At 52.6% G+C, this 16,828-nt stretch overlaps 1 protein-coding gene and 1 pseudogene across 4 annotated transcripts in view; one reads left to right on the forward strand and one right to left on the reverse strand.

Annotated features, from left to right (window-relative positions):
* The window catches only part of ZFYVE27 (zinc finger FYVE-type containing 27), a 35,392-nt gene that overhangs the window by 10,554 nt on the left and 8,010 nt on the right, over positions 1-16,828 (forward strand). The window contains exons 7-13 of one of the 4 annotated variants that reach the window (XM_047701435.1): positions 637-776; positions 1,362-1,433; positions 2,812-2,832; positions 2,996-3,140; positions 8,200-8,246; positions 8,551-8,632; positions 9,836-11,443. In XM_047701435.1, the coding sequence (XP_047557391.1) occupies positions 637-776; positions 1,362-1,433; positions 2,812-2,832; positions 2,996-3,140; positions 8,200-8,246; positions 8,551-8,632; positions 9,836-9,900 (572 nt within the window). In that variant the 3' untranslated portion in view covers positions 9,901-11,443. Of the gene's footprint in view, positions 1-636; positions 777-1,361; positions 1,434-2,811; positions 2,833-2,995; positions 3,141-8,199; positions 8,247-8,550; positions 8,633-9,835; positions 11,444-16,828 lie in introns of those variants that run through there. The other 3 variants (XM_047701432.1, XM_047701436.1, XM_047701433.1) reach the window with 3 other exon arrangements.
* On the reverse strand, positions 14,014-14,143 carry LOC125085310 (uncharacterized; annotated as a pseudogene).

Here is a 16,828-nt window from a genome sequence, read left to right on the forward strand (position 1 = left end):
GCTGTGCCTTCCACAAGGGGGCAGCACCACACCAGGGTAGTTTCTGGGAGGGCTCCTGGGCTCTGCATTTGAGATGTCAGGGGGGATCCAGGGGAGGCTGCTACTGTGGGGGGTCCCTCTCCCTTCCCAAGACCGGTGAATCCCTGCTTATGTGATGTGGTGGCTTCTGGGAGATGAGGGAGGGATGTTTTCCCAATGTTGCCACCTGCATCCTGGGATGCAGCCACCTGGAGTGGCTACTTTGAGTGATCCCGGAGTTCTAGTCTGCCGTCTAGCTTCTAAAGCGGGGAGGCAGTCTGGAGAGGCCCTGAGCCACAGAAGCCCGGGTTTCCACATGTGTTTGGTTGATTGCTGTATTTGTTTTCCTCCTTGTAGTTGGGTGATTAGTTACCGAAGCCGTAATTCATCCAACATAGTGCATTTAATCCCCCTGTAGCCGTCAAATGGGGTGGGTGGGTAGCCCTGTTCTGCTTATGAGGCTCAGGTTAGGTGATCTGTTCAGAGTTAGGAGGGTGACTTTCTTGCAGCTGAGAGCAGGCTGGTGCAAGAGGCCAGCTACCTGTAGAAGGGGGGACCCCCAGAGCACCACTCATTCCATCCTGTTTATGCCCCCCACTCTGTTCTTGCCCTGGGCAGTGGTGTCTGAGTACAGGGCACGTCTGCAGCAGCGGCTGAACCCCAAGCAGAAAGACAGCGTCTTTGAGAGCCCGGCACTGTTGGAGGCTGGGGAAAAGTGTGCTGTGCGGGACTGCACACCTGCACCCACGCCCACAGAGGTGAGCGCCCCCCACCAGAGGGCAGAGCCTCCTGCAGGCAGCGGATGGGGCCTTCTGGTTCCCAGCTTGTTCATGCCCTGGAGCTCCTGGCCTCTTTACAGTTCCTGCTGCTTCCCTGGCCTCCTCTTCTCAGAAATGTTTAATAATGATAAGCGTAATGATAACAGCTACTGCTTGCTTTGTTGAATGCTTACTCCGCTGATGTAAGGACTTTAGAGGTATTAACTGGGTGAGGTGTAGGTTGCTTCCGAGAATGAGAGGGTTTGCTGCTGCATGGGGGAAGGCTGAGGCCCAGAGTGTTTGTGCCAGTGTGTGTGTGTGGGGGCCAGGACTCAGACCAGGCCCTGTGGTTCTAACACCTGAGCTGTGCAGCCACCGGGGGGCCATCTGTGGTCTTGGGCCCATGTCCCTGTCCCTCTAGGTCAGAGAGGGCCCTCCTTCTCATGACTTTTCTCGCATGTGTGCCATCTCCTCTGGGGCAGGAATGGATGTTTTAGGGAACCTGGGTGTTGGCTCCAGGGAGCTGGTGGCCTCTGTCTTGGGGGCAGGGCTCCCCTCTCCTTCTGTAATAGTCTCTCTTCCCAGGACCTCACGCCCGGCAGTGTGGAGGAGGCCGAGGAGGCTGAGCCCGATGAGGAGTTCAAAGATGCGATTGAGGTGGGTGGCCCTTCCCTACCTCCCTCTACTGATCAGGTGGGAAGCCAGCTGGTCTGGAGCTGGGTGGCTTCTCACATCCCAAGTCCAGGTTTTTCAGTTCTATTTATCCAGATGAGAAGCCAGAACTTGTGAGCTAGAGCTCACTGGATGAAAAGGTGCCTCTGAGCTTCCTTCTCTTCTTTGACCTACTCCTCTGTCATGTGTGCTTAGGGCAAGGATGGCTCTGGAAGCCTCTGGGAAGTGCCCTGTGGTGGGGGCTGGATCATTTACCAGCTAAGCTGGAGACTCTGGGCTTGGTGCCTTGGTTGTGGGGAAGGCAGACTTGGGGAGGGCACTGGCCCAGGTCTCTCACTGCTCTTAAGCAGAATGAGGTTTGAAAGATGTCTCTTTGGCGGGGTAGAGAGGGGGAAGCTGGAGAAAGTGGCTGCAGGCCAAGGGCTAGGTCAGAATCTTCCTGATTTTAAGACAGTGATTCAAACTGGTAGTTTGCAGAAGCATTTTATTTGGCATCCAAGATTTAAAAACATTTACAAATGGAGAGATTTCAGTGACGAGTCTGGATTTTCAGTTTCTCTGAACAGTCAGCAGCTCTGGTAGTCCTGAGTGCATGTGGTCAGTGTGGCTGAGGAGTGACTGTCCCCTTTAGAAAAGCCCCTGCCCCCACCCTCCTTGTCCCCGGTCACTGAGTGCTTATGTGGTTGCTGTTGTCACAACTTTGCTGTTGCATTTCCATAGAGCAGGACGTCATTTCTCCATCTCTCTGTAAAAGGGGGAAATTGCAGTATTGAGAAAAGGGGTCTTGTGCATTGCCCCGGGCCTATGATTTACCCTAGCCCACTTCCCTCTCACCTCAGCCTCACCCACATCTGCATTTACATTTTCAGCTGCTTAATGATTTCTCCCAGACTTGAGTATGCCACTGTGGACTGTGCATCTCGGTGCGGTGGTGGAGGGAGTGAGGACAGCCAGGGCCTTCGGGCTCTTTTGTTCCTGACCCACAGTAGCGAACACATTTTATATCTTGGCCTAGTTCACACTTATGTCTGCAAAATGTGTAAAACTTAAATGGAGCAAAAGTTTTCTGAAAATACATTTTAAGGGATATTTTCTGTTCTTTTGGAATCATGAGCTACTTTTAGTGAATTATCTCATCCAGTTTGAGAAACCGTAGTACCCAGCTTCTCTCAAGCTGATGTGATGCTGGGCTCCTCCCCCGGGGGCCTCTGTGGACGTTAGCCTCTGTGGTGCGCTCAGACAGAACTCAGGGGCACCTCTGTGTTTCCCTCGGCCTGTGGGACCGCCCCCACCCCCGGTGGCGTCCTTCTTCCTGCTATCTCTCTCTGTTTTTTCTCCTTCTCCCGCACACCTTGGGAGGCAGGAGACTCACTTGGTGGTGCTGGTAAGTAGGAGCCTTGGTGAGGCGGGCGGGGACTGGGCAGGGGGAGGCTGACCGAGCCGGCTGGCCCCATGCCTCGTGCGGTATGCTGTGCTGGGGGCCTCTGCACGTGGCTCCCAGAGCCCTGCCACGAGGTGGGCAGGACTGGAAGCAGCTGTTTCCACAGGAGGATGACGAAGGTGCCCCGTGTCCAGCGGAAGATGAGCTGGTCCTGCAGGACAACGGGTTTCTGAGCAAGAATGAGGTACTGCGCAGCAAGGTGTCCCGGCTCACAGAGCGGCTCCGCAAACGCTGCCCTTCCAACAACTTCGGTACGTCCAGGCCTGAGGAAGGGGGCTGCGTGGGTGTCGTGGGGCCAGAGTTTGGGAACTGTGGGTACTGGTTTGTGATGAGAGCAAGGAGTAACGCCATGTGCCCGGGCCCCACGGAGGGTAGCAGACAAACAGTGGCACTGCCAAGGGAGTGAGTCTGCATTCCTTCTTGTTCCTCTGTCCTCCTTGAACGTTAACTTGAGGGAAGTTGAGGCGCTCTGTTCCAGAAACGCCACTCCAGGATTGGAGTGTCATCCTGAGGCAGAGGCCCAGAAGGCAGTGTGGTAGGATGGCTGAGAACAAGATGTAGTGTCTGACTGCCCGGGGTAAATCCCAGCTCTTCTGGGTGTCCTTGAGCAAACGATATAACCTCTCTGTGCCTCAGGTTCCCGTCCTAAGAAATGGCAGTAATAACAGTTCTTATTTCATGGGGTTCTTGGAGGTCTCTAATTTGGTGATGCATGTTAAGTGGTAGCACAGTGCTGGCTGGGTCGCAGTGAGTTGCTTAGTAAGAGGGGTGTGAACGTGAGGGGTCCTGGTCTGTCCCGCCGGTGCCTGGCAGCTTGTCTGGATCTTTCCTGTCCGGCTTGAAACAAGTTGAAGCAAAAAGTATCTTCCTCTGCACATGATAGAATCCTGAGGTCCCTTCTCCTCAGCCAAGTTTGTGGACTGACCAGTCCTTACTTTACTGGGGGTCAGGGTGGCTCAAGGAAGGCAGCTTTGGAGAAGGGTAGACATGACTGTTAGCATGGGGGGAAACCCAGCTCAGACCGGGAGAGCAGTTGCTGAGCCAGATAAATTTCTGGCTGAAGAGAGCAGGTGACTTGGGGGTCATGCTGGTCTGGAGGAAGAGCCTTGCTTGTGCTTGGTGTTGGCCTCCAGGAGGATGGGGCGGCTCTGCTGTTTATTCCGGTGGGAGTGAGTTCTAGGGTCTGTACCCTGGGAGAAACCCTGGGGTTCTTTTGAGGAATTTGGCCCAGGGCATCCAGGAGCCTGCCTTCCTGCCCCTGTGGCACCAGGGCCCTTGTTCTCCAGGATTAGAGGTCCTGGGCATGCTTTTTCTTTCTGCTCTGTGAGTGCGCCCCAGTCATTTCCAGTTCCCTTTTGTTTGTGGTGATCACAGACTTCTCCGGGGCACTGTGTTCAGTGCACTTGCACGTACACGGTCTCATCTAGTCCAGATGATAGGTGCGATAGGGACAGGCAGTTCTTAGGGGCTTAAGAGCAGCTGGGTTCCAGAAGTTCCAAGTGACACTATGCAAGAATTCATGTTCTTGCTGTAGCATGTGATTCATCTATGTGTATGAATTTTAAGTAAAGGCCTTTAGACGTTCTCATTTGCAGGTGAGTAACCTCAGGTGAGAAAAAGTGATTTGCCTTGTGTCTTCAGCCAGTTAATGGTCGAGCTGTGACTCAAATCCAAGCTATTTGATCTGGCTCCTGTGTTCTTGTGTTTTTTTCTCACTCTTCATGCTCCCTTTGCCTTAGTGTCTGAAATCCTCTGGTTTTATGTCTTATTTTATTTAATTTATTTTTTTTTAAAGATTTTATTTATTCATCAGATAGAGATCACAAGTAGGCAGAGAGGCAGAGAGAGGGGGGGAAGCAGACTTCCTGCTGAGCAGAGAGCCTGATTCGGGGCTCGATCCCAGGACCCTGGGGTCATGACCTGAGCCAAAGGCAGAGGCTTTAATCCACTGAGCCACCCAGGTGCCCCTATGTCTTATTTTAATACTGGTTTTTGGTTCAGGTAATCCCAGCTGGGTTGGGTGAAGGCCTTTCAGGTTCACACGAGGCTGGCAAAAGCAGAAAATGCTGCTGTTTTGGTAAGCCTCTCTTAATTTCTATTCTTTAAGACTGCTCGCTGTCCTCTCCCTGAGATGTTCTCAGACTCCTTGCTGTGAGGGCAGGTGCAGCAGCTCTGCTCCTGGGTCTGGCTCCCACAGGCTAGGGGGAGGTGAGCCACATTCAGGGCAACTCCATTCTGGCTGCCCGTGGAGGGCGGGGACAGGGACAGGGACAGATGAGGACAGGCTGCTCAGGGGCTTCTTTGTGGCCCTGCTCTGTCCCAGAGGCTCTTTAACCATTACCCTGGCAGGGCCCACGCAATCTTAGACTCCTTCCTGCTCCCGTGGCATCATTACATGGTGAGTCAGGCCCTTTACTGAGGGTGGGGGTAGGGAGAGTCGGTAGATGTTGGAAGGGAACAGGGCTGCTCTCCTCCATATACCTGTTTTGAGCTGGTGTCAGCCTCCTAAGCCCTCCTTGGCTCAGGCTTGTGCAGTGAGTACATGTTGGTTTCACCAGACCACATGGCTGCCCTGGGATGCTTGGCCCTGATGTTCCATCCTGGACTTGAGTCTGAGTGTCAGTCTTTGAGTGGCTCCAGTCCTCTGCCCCGTGCCTTTGTCCCCTTTGCTAAGGAGAAGCAGAGATGGATTGCTTCTTTTTTTTTTTTTTTTAAGATTTATTTACTGGGGCACCTGGGTGGCTCAGTTGATTAAGTGACTCAGTTGATTAAGTGCTGGTCATAATCTCAGGGTCCTGGGATCGAGCCCTGTGTTGGGGTCCCTGCTTGGTAGGGAGTCTGATTCTCCCTCTCCCTCTGCCTACCCCATCCCCACTCATGTTCTTGCTCTCAAATATATAAATAAAACCTAAAATAGAAAAGATTTAATTTATTTTTAAAAGATTTAATTTATTTATTTGACAGAGAGACACGGTGAGAGCAGGAACACAAACGGGGGGTGGAAGAGGGAAAGCAGGCTTCCTGTTGAGCAGGGAGCCTGACGGGGCGGCGGGGGGGGGAGGGGCTCAATCCCAGGGCACTGGGATCATGACGAAGGCAGATGCTTAACCAACTGAGCCTCGCAGGTGCCCTGATTTTTTTTTTTTTTTTTTAATTTATTTAAAAGAGGAGAGGCTTGATCTCACGACCCATGAAATCACGACCTGAGCCTAAACCAAGAGTCAGACACTTAACTGCTTGAGCTGCCCGGGTACCAAGGTGGGTTGCTTTGCCCACATTCTTTGTGTGGGGGACAAAGTCTTAGAGTAGCCTGATTGCTGGTTTGGCATCAGGGCAGCAGCCCCTGCTGTGCTGTCCAGAGGCCAGGAGCTAACCGGCAGCAATGGCATTCACCTTACATGCCTTGGCCTCAGGCTTCTCCTTGCTCTAGCTTGGGTGGACCCATCTTTCCTTAAACACAGGGAGTGTCCTGTAGCAAGGGCCGCAGGGGGTTCTGGTGGGACAGGAAGGGACCACATGTAGCTGTCAATATACCTCTGGGCCTTTGCTTGAAGGTGAGGCCCGGGGCTCTATACCTGGCCACACAGGTAGTTCAAGAGGCCCAGCGGTGCTTCCTGAAGCTCCTAATTGCTCTGGCCAGGTCGCAGGAGGCCTTTGGGCCTCAGGTTGTAGACACGTACTCCAGTAGCCTTATTATCCACTCCCAAGTGTTTTCACGACCCAACTCAGCTTCTTTCTGGGCCCACAGTCCCGGGGCTGGGCTCTGTAGCCCCTTTCAGGAGCATCTTCATGCCCACCGTGGGCCCCCAGGCTTTCTCCCCTGCCGCAGTGCCCCCTGCTTGCATAGAGATTTTTGCCTCAGACCATAGCCTGGGTTCCTGGGGCTAGCCCTTGGAACCTTCCTCGGTCTCTTCAGGGTTTGCTTTTTGTTCCTGGAGCTTGGTGAAGCCATCAGGCGCAGTGCAGCCTTTCCTCACTCAGGCCTCAGTTTGCCTCTGCCTTTTGGTTCCCTTCATTCACTGGCACGTGCCTCCTTCTGTAGACTGTGTCTTTGCTGCAGGCCACCTTTTCCGTCTGTAATTTTCCTGGGAGCACGGGCGGGTGGTGAGCACAGCGGCCTCCGCAAGAACTGTCGGTTGGCTCCCTCTCTCCCCGTCCTTCATCTCTTCTTGACCCGTCGCCTCCTCCCATGCACTCGCTGAGCTGTTGTTGGCTCTTCCGGCATGGCATGGTCCGGAAATTGAGCATCTTGTGGGTGGTGGTTCGGGTGGAGTCTCTTGCGGCCCTGCCCTGCTCCGTCCTGCCCACCACTCACAGTGTCTGTGCCCCTGCCCTGCACGTCGTCTTGGAAGGTGCCTCGTTCTGAGCTCCTCTCCTGGAATCTTCAGATGACAGGAAGCAGGAGTCTGGGGTGCTAGGCATTTCTGCATTACCTGTGGGCAGACTATTTGTTAAGCAGACACTTAGGAAAGGGTCGTGTCAGGCAGGTTTCATCTGAGCTCATTAGATCTGAAGGATACCCGTCAGGTCCCCCCCAGCTTGGTGTGATTTCAGATTCTGCAGGATGCTTTTCGATTTTGGTGGGACCTGCAGGTGGGGCCTCTAAGTCCTGGGAGGGCACATGAACCGGCAGCTGTGTATAGTCTGGAGACATGGATTCTCAGGGACCATGGGAATTTTCCTTCTGTTTTCGTTTTCTTTTCCTTTTTTTTTTTTTAAGATTTTATTTATTTATTTGAGAGAGAGTGAAAGCGAGAGAGATCACAGAGTGAGAGGGAGAAGCAGACTTGCCACAGAGTGGAGAGCCCGATGTGGGACTCTATCCCAGCACCCTGAGATCAGGACCTAAGCCGAAGGCAGACACTTAACCAACTGAGCCACCCAGGCACCCTGGGAATTTCCTTCTTAGTTTGAGTCCCCTTCTGTCTCTGGATCTGGACTTTGCTCCCTTTTTTTTTTTTTTAAATCGAAGATTTTATTTATTTATTTTAGAGAGAGAGCGAGAGAGCATGAGAGAGAGAGATCACAAGTGGGAGGGAGGGGTAGAGAGAAAAGCAGACTCCCCACTGAACAAGGAGACCAATGTGGGACTCCATCCCAGGACTGTGGGATCATGACCTGAGCTGAAGGCAGATGCTTAACAGACTGAGCTCCCAGGTGCCCTGGACTTTGCTCCCTTGATCCCTGCTCCCAGCTGTGGTGTCTGGGCTGGGCTGCCATCCTGAGTGGTCCCATTTAGAAGAGCCAGGAGCAGGTGAGAGTCGGGAGCCTGGGCTGGGTCAAGGCTGAACTGCTGCCTCTGTTTGTCAGGGAACTGCACGGGCTGCTCGGCCACCTTCTCAGTGCTGAAGAAGAGGGTGAGTCTCCCTGAGAGTATGTGTGTGGGGACTTGGGATGAGACGCAGTGGAGTAGTGGGGAGTCATTGGGCCACATTGGGCCTGGGGTCTGAGATTTGCTCAGGTGAGCGGGGATCTGCTGTCCCTGTGCCCACACCTTCACCAGTCTTCCCACTGGATGTCATGTTTGCTCTGTCCTGCCCCACTTGGGCACCTCCCCATTCCTATGGTAGTCTCAGGTTCCTTGGGTGAGATCAGTTGATGGGAGGGAGGGGGACTCTGGGTGTGGGTGACACATCTGATACTGACCATGGCTCTTTGCAGCGGAGCTGCAGTAACTGTGGAAACAGCTTCTGCTCTCGGTGCTGCTCCTTCAAGGTGCCCAAGTCCTCCATGGGGGCCACAGGTGAGTGGTGCAGGTGGCCAGGGGTCAGGGCATTGGGAGGGCTTGGCTGGTTCCTGCATCCTCCAAGGGCTGCTGCAGTGTAGAAAGGGAGCAAGGGGCCAGTGAGAAGGCAGGGGGACTCGGGATCCTGTCTGCCCTGGAGAAACATCTCCACTGTCCTTTAACAAACAAAACAACGAAGTATTTTATGCGTGCAAAAGAATATCTTTAATGTATCTGAATTATGAGACATAATACTGAATATCTGTGGCTGCTTCGCCAAAGTTAAAAAACAGCAGTAGCCGCCCCCCACCCAGGCTCCCCAGCACCTCCCTGCCTTCCCCAGAGGACACCGCTGTGCTGAATTTTGTTCTTTTTCTCATTAACTTGGTAACACTTTTAACAAAATGAAAAAGCTGTACATACTCACTGTAAGCAAAAGATAACAGATAGAGGAAGGGATTCATGTGCACGAGGGTGAACGCGGACACACGCAGGTTCTACAAGTAGTGGGAGCACGCTCTGCGCACCGCCTCTAACGTGCCGTAATCTGAAATTGAGGCTTCTCTGGTTTTCTCTCTGGTCATGCAAGTAGCATATGCTCATTCTAGACGATTTGGAGATTATCACACAGAAGAAGGAAGGAAAAAGTAATCCGTAATCTTACTACCTAGGGATAACCACCATTAAAACATGTTGGAAAATTTTCTTCTGGTATTTTATTTAAAGAACTTTTTATTTTTTTATTATTTATTTTTTTTTAAAGATTTTTATTTATTTATTTGACAGAGTTCACAAGTAGGCAGAGAGGCAGGCAGAGAGAGAGAGAGGGAAGCAGGCTCCCTGCTGAGCAGAGAGCCCGATGCGGGACTCGATCCCAGGACCCTGAGATCATGACCTGAGCCGAAGGCAGCGGCTTAACCCACTGAGCCACCCAGGCACCCTATTTAAAGAACTTTTTAGTGGTGTTTTGTTGGTGCCAAAATAATTTCTAATGCAGGGTACCTGGGGGAGAGGCCTGCTGTTGCTGTGGTCACTCCTGAAGTCCCTAGTCCTCATGGAAAGTGGTCTGAGGGCAGGCTAGGGAGCTGGGTTAGCAAGGATGTGGGCTGGGTGATGGGTGGCTTGTGTGGGGCATTAGGGGTTGGGAAATGGTAGTAGTATTGGGGGTCATGAACCAAAGGACATGAGGAAGCGTCTCACCAAGTTCTTCCTCCTTTTCAGCCCCCGAAGCCCAGAGAGAGACTGTGTTTGTGTGTGCCTCGTGTAACCAGACCTTGAGCAAGTGAGAAGAGGGGCCGGGGTCTAAAGTGGGCATCAGTCCCTGGGACCAGCAGCAGACCTCACTCTCCTATCCTTAGCCCCATGTGATGTGTACTGGGCAAATGTGGCCTGAACGCTAGGTAGGCTTCCCTTTCCTCTCCTCGTTGTCTCCAGCTGGGTTCTGGAGCTGCTCCCCCCTCTTGCGGAGGGCTAGTAAATGGCAGTTCTCAAATCCCAGAGGTTAGAGGAGCCCCTGGAGGGCCTGGTGTGTTTGCCCTCTTCTGTCCTGTGCTGAATTAGTGGACTCAGAGCTGGGCTGAGAATATAAACTAGTGAGCTAGGCCTGGTCTCGCTAGGGGTCTCTGAGCATCAGGGCATCTCTCCACACCTCACAATTCTAGGAGACCACAGATCAGAGATGGGGAGAAGAGATTCTTCTGCTGTTCCTGGGCCAGTCCCTTGGCCTCTGAGAGCCTGCAGAAGGGCTTGGGCATAGCGCGGCCCAACTCTGCTGTTTGAATGTCCCTTCAGGCATCAGCATCTCATTGTTTCTCCACCAGAGGGTGTGTGGCCAGAGGTAATAAGACCAAAAGTCCTAGAAACAGTGTTGAAGTTTCCATGTTCTCCCAGAGGAGGCCGTGTTTAGGAGGGCCTGTCAGAATCCTTTAGTATTAAGTGGAGCAAAACATAGGGAGCCCCAGCAGCTCAAAGGACATCAGACTCACCTTGCAGAAACCTTGACTTGCAGAGTCTCAGCCCACATATTACCCTGGTGACACTCCACTGGGTAGATGCCAGGCGTTCAGATCACTCTTACTTCTCCTGCTCAAAGCCTCAGGCACCCCTCCTCTGGCCCAGAGCTATGTTTTGCCTCCCTGGCCTCTTGTCCCACGGCGTGTGAGACAGGCAGGGAGAGCAGAGGTCCTGAAGCCCTTGACTCTTGGGGGCCTGGGAAGTGTAGGATTCCTCCAGGCTGGGTCCTCGATTCTGATGCTGTTCCTCAGCAGGACAGTCTCACTTAGGGATGAAGGCCACTTGAGGTCCCCATCCTTTCTTCAATAATTTTATGTTCACTTCTGGGCTGTTAGGGCACCAGCGTCTCTCCCTACGCCTTGAGCAGGCTCGGGCATCCTTTCTGTCCCCTCGAGTTGCTCTGCCTTTTTGAAGTATTTATTTATTTATTGCATGGTTCCTGGGAACATGTGCCCCAAGGAATGGGATGGAGAGGAGGGGGTGCTTCTGTCCCAGGATGCCTCCCTGGAGTCATGGACTGCTGGGGACCCAGGACCCATAGGAGACTGAGCAGGTGTCCGAGGAGGCAGGCTGGGGAGACAAGACCGCCCCAGGCTAGCTTTCTGGGGCTACTTAGGGCTGGGCAGCTAGGGTCCTGTGACAGACCAGGGAGGTACAAGTCCCTGGGAAACCAGGCAGGCCTTGGTGTACCCCCTTCCTTGGGCTCCTTTGTTAACAGATGAGAGTTGAATACTCTGTGCTTTATTTACACTGGAGAGGAACAAAAAGGATCTCTGTGTATATGGAGAATTGTCAATAAAAAGGCCCTCAAGCTTCTGATGTTTTTGTCCTGGTCCTTGTGATAACCCTCTCTGTGAGCCTAGAGAGCCAGACTTGCCCTGGGCTGAGTTTGCAGGCCTGCGCTGTACCTGTGGGACACAGCTGGAGGAGGTGTGGAGGCTGCCGTCTGGGGGTCTGCAGGGGGGGTGGGGGGAGGAACACTGTGCCTCATGCAGGCGGGGCTCAGCACGTGTTTGTCAGATTGACTTGAGTCTCTGTCTTGTGACCAGATTGTGAGCAGTTGGGGGTTAGGACCAGGACTAGTCAAACACTAAGCGGTGCAGGCTTTAGAACGGAAGGATTTTAGCTAATCCTTCTTAAAAAGCAAAAAAGGATCGGCGCGCTAGAGGCTGAGAGCCAGCCAGAAGAGGATTGGCTGTGAGACAGGACAGATAAGCGGTTCTCTGAAAGCAGAGTTTGTGGGATGTGTACTGGGTGCCAGGCACAGTGGTGAGTGCTTTATACACATCATTTTATTTATGCCTAATGATGGTCCTACGAGGTAGGCACTGTTCACCCCCATTTTATAGATGAGGACACTGAGGCCAAGGGAAGCTGAGTAGGGGCAGTGAAAGGTTTGGCATGGTACTTCGCAGACTAGAGCTGGCTATGAGCCATGTCTTCCAGACGGAGGGCTGGGGCAGCGAAGAGGGCAGGAGAGATCTTGCATCAGAGCTGAGGTTAGGTCACAGCCGTGTTCTAATGGCCCCATGCCTGTGCAGCTCACAGAGGCGGTGGCCTGGTCCAGATGGGATTCTGCCTAGCTCAGGGACTTCCCCTAGTATGGGGGAGCCCCAGCAGCTCTGAGGGGCCTTGAGAGACAGGGAAGCAGGCAGGACCTTTTCCTGGCAGTTTTTAGAGAAGACAGTGTTCTCTTGAAAAAGTATCAAAGTGGCCTCAGCAGCCTGGGTCCAGAGGAACAGTAAAGACATTGGAGGAAGGCAAAGTGGGGCCTTGGAACCAAAGGACAGCAGCGATGGTGCAGGCCCAAGGGAGAGGCAGCCAGGGCTGTGCAGGCGCTTTTGTGCATGGCACGTGTCCTGGGTGGCTCAGCTGGAAGGCTGCTCAGAGGTCGTCCAGGCCAGCCCCTCACTTGGGGAAGGACAGCACATCCATTTGAAGAGGCATCTTCCCCACGGTGTCAGAGGGAGGGCCTTCTTCAGAGCAGGAGCAGCCTGTGTTAGCCAGGGCTGGTCTTTTGGCTGTCAGAAGTAGGCACTGCTGTGGCCAGTCCCGTACTTGGCCTTCCTCTGCCATCAGTGGCAGCTACTCTGGAGTGAATTGCCACAGGGGCACTGCCCCCAGGCCTTTCTGTGCTACTTTCCTCTGTAAAGTGCATGATACTGATCTGTACCTTACAGGGCTGCTGTGAGGAGTTCCTGAGACCATCCACTCCAGGCGTGGAGCACGGGGCCTGGGGCACAGGAAGTGATTTTCAAAGGCCAGCCTGTTCCTGCCATTCTGGCAATCTGACTGTCCCAGATGGCCTGGAACAATTTTTGGTTTATGTGTTTTTAAACCAGAGACTAATCTTAGATTATTATTCAGGAAAGAATCTGAGACCAGAGTGTAGTTTGAAAAAGCAGAGACAATACTGTTTTATTTTGGGGAAAACCAAAAACGATGTGTAATGTTGGTGAAGTAGTCTGTGGCACAAGTAGCCTTTGGGACACGGGCTACCAGGGCTCGGGAAGCACGGGTTTTATCGTGGGGTCTTGGATGGGTCTTCACACCGAAGGGAAGCCAGAGGGCCACCTCTTTGTCCCTTTACAGTGTGTGTGAGGGCCTCAGTGAGAGCAGGCTGGGGAGCGACATCTTGCAGGTGCAGGTGCCACCGGGAAAATGAAGCTGTGGAGGTTGGATTGTGTCTTACAGCTGGCGGGGGTCCACAGTGTGGAGAGGACCGGACGTGTGGTGGCTGGGAGGGCAGACTGTTCAAAATAGAATTGGATGCCTGATTTAAAAGATGCCTCCACTTTGTTCTTTGGCACCCAGTGGGAGGAATAGCAGCTGGGTTGTGCTCCAGCTCTGGTACCCATTGGGACAGACTTGGGACACAGCCAGCACCCACAGCCTGGCTTAAGTTGATGGGTCTATTGATCTTTTTGTGGTTTGGTAGGGATGGGGGGCAATCTGTGGTGAGCCCTGGCAGACTTTGAATTGGTTTTTGGGGTCTTCAGGATTTATAGTCGTCAATCTCCTGGCCCTCAGAGCTAAAGCCAAACGAAGCTCCATTTTCATGCCCTTGTCTTCGTGGAACCTTCCAGGCACCACTTTTGAGAGGCCCTGGCTCCAGCATCTATCTTATAGCTGGTGGCAGGCTCTGAAATCATGATAACACCTACTTTACTTTTCTTTTGTGTATCTTGGATGTTCTTTATTAATTTCTGGAAAAGATTTTATTTATTTGCCAGAGAGCGAGAGACGAAGCACAGGAGCAGGGAGAGCTGCAGGCAGAGGGAGAAGCAGGACCCACGCTCAGCAAGGAGCCCAATGCAGGACTTGATCCCAGGACCCTGGGATCATGACCTGAGCTGAAGGCAGATGCTTAACTGACTGAGCAACCCAGGCATGCCAACACCTACATTTATTGAGTACTGTTCCAGCAGCATGCTGAGTTTGTCATTCTTTTTTAATTAGCAATAATCGCGCCTCGGATAAACCTCATTGGCTACGATACTGCCACTGCGCAAAGCTGTCATTCTTTTTTAAACCTCAAGACATTCCCAAAAGCTAGGTTCTGTTATTAAGTCCATTTCTCTGATGAGTAAAGCAAAGGCCTGGAGAGGTTAAGTAACCTGCCCAAGGTCATGTAGCTAGTAAGCCATGGAACTGGGGTGTGAATTGTGCCACAGGTGCTTGAAGAGGCATTATCAGAGAAACTCTGGGTGAACATACAATCCTGGCTCACTCCCCTCTGTTCTGCCTTGCCCCCACCAGCTCCACGATCTTCTGAGCCACTAAGCTAACAGGAGCGGCCTGCCCATCCCGAGCCCTAGCAAAGTGGGCTCAGCATCCGGAGGAACAGAGGCAGCCTTGTGGCAGGAGCTCCCCCCCTCCCCCCGCCCCAGCACCCCCCCTTGGTGGGGTCCGTTTCAACACCCCAGAGCAGCACATTCCATTCTCTGGCACAGCTGGGGGTTGGGGATTCCGGATTCCCCTGGCTGCTTGCTCTCTTCAGGGCCCCAGCAGAGCTTGCTGTCTGGGCTGGGATGCTGGGTCCCAGCCACATACATTCCAGCAGCAACCACCCCCCACGTTGGATTTCCCAAAGAGTGAACTTTAGCCAGGATTACAGCCAACTAAACAGTTGTGGGTTGTGAGCTTCCTTTGTGAGCCTCAAGAGCCTGGATTCTGATAGGGAGGAGGGGTGGCGGGGTCAGGGGTGGGCTGCTTTGGGTCAGGAGCAAAGCCGAAGTCAGGCTGGCTCCTCTGTTGCTGTCAGGGCCCTTGGAGTGGGACCTGAGCAGGACTGCCAGAAATCTTCCTGTGAGGCAGGGTGGCTGAGGCTTTGCTGTCTGTCCTCCCCCGACGCCTCTGGGCTTCGTCCCCTGCAGGCAGTAGTATAGTGGTTGAAAACCTGGGGCCAAGTCCTAGTACCCCTACATGGACCACTACTGTGTACTCTGAAGTGTGTCCTTCAGTAAGCTCACGAACCTCTCTGGTCCTCAGCCTCCTCCTCCTTAAAACGGGGATAGTAATGTTTACCTCTGAGGGCTGTTGGCAGGCTTAAATTAGAATACCAGAGTGAGGGGCACCTGGGTAACTCATTGGTTGAGCGTCCAGCTCTTGATTTCAGCTCAGGTCAATGTGATCTCAGGGCCATGAGACTGAGCCCCGTGTCCGGCTGTGTGCTCAGCACACAATCTGCTTGAGGATTCTCTCTTTCTCTCCCTCTGCCCCTCCCCTCTCATAGGGGTGCGATTGCTTGCTCTATCTTCCCTATCTCCCCCCACCCCCGCCTCGGTAAAATAAATAAACAAAATCTTTAAAAAGAAAAAAATAAGAATCCTAGAGTGCTTGGAATAGTGCCTGTCACCCAGCATGGGCTTGGAATTTATTATGTCTTCTCCCTGCTGTTGGCTTACATACCCCTTGGGGAGGGGTGTATTTTCTTTTCCTTTTTTTTTTTTTTTTTTAAGATTTTTATTTATTTATTTGGCAGAGATCACAAGTACGCAGAGAGGCAGAGAGAGGGAAGCAGGCTCTCTGCTGAGCAGAGAGCCCAATGTGGGGCTCGATCCCAGGACCCTGAGATCATGACCTGAGCTTAAGGCAGAGGCTTAACACACTGAGCCACCCAGGTACCCCGAGGGGTATATTTTCTGAAGTAAAACGCCAAGTGTAGGCTCTGTCCTGAAAGTAACAACTCTGGGTTTTAGATGAGATGTTCCTACCTCTTCCCTGCCTTCCTGCCAGTAGGTTTCTTAGTTAATAAATCAGTTAGGAATGTACTGGTATGTATGGGCACCATGCTAGCCAGGTCAAGGCCTTTGGTTAACAAAAATATCAATTACCATTTAATGAATATCTTCTAAATGCTGGGCACTGGTTTGAGGAACTTGTCATATGTTATTCCCACTTAACACTCAGCCAGCCTGCGAAATAGACATTATTCCGTCATTTAGTAGTTGGGCAGTGTTCCCAATGTCACATGGTCACCAAGTCACAGGATTGGAACCCAAAACTGGGCTCTACTACCTCTCTTCAACCTGATCCAGGGTACTTCTTCTTCTTCTTCTTTTTTTAAATTTCAGATTTATTTATTTTTTAGAGTGGGGAGAGGGGCAGAGACAGACAGAAGCAGACTGCCAGCTGAGTGTGGAGCCCTATGCGGGACTCAGTCTCATGACCATGAGATCATGACCTGAGCCGAAATGAAAAGTCGGATGCTTAACTGACTGAGCCATGTAGGCACCCCAGATCCTGAGTATTTAGCAGCCTGCCCCAAATCCTTCCTGTTCTTTATCAGAACTCTGATTTTGTACCCAACTGAAACACCTGACTTCCTCTGCTTCCTCGCACCTGGGGGTGGCCATGTGACTTAGTTCTGGCCGGGGAGCTAAAAGTGGAAATCTACCAGGTGGAACTTGTTGGGAAATTACTGTTTTCCTGATCAAAAGGGCCAGAGGCAGCTGACATGCTGTTTTTGCTCCCCTTCTCTGCCTTGCTGCCTGGCATGTGGTTAGAAGTGGGGAGGAGGAGGCACTGTTTGTAACCAAGAGAACAGAAGCTGTCTCCTGGCAGAGCAGGAAGACAGAATGAGCCTGGGACACGGGCCTCACACCTGTCTGTCTCTAGCCCTCTGGTGTGGAGAAGCCCCACTGTTTCTTGGGGTTTCTGTCAGATGTAGTCATTCGCTGACACACAGCCCAGATACTC

This window comes from Lutra lutra, chromosome 14 (assembly GCF_902655055.1).
Source record: "Lutra lutra chromosome 14, mLutLut1.2, whole genome shotgun sequence".
Lineage (NCBI taxonomy): Eukaryota > Metazoa > Chordata > Mammalia > Carnivora > Mustelidae > Lutra > Lutra lutra.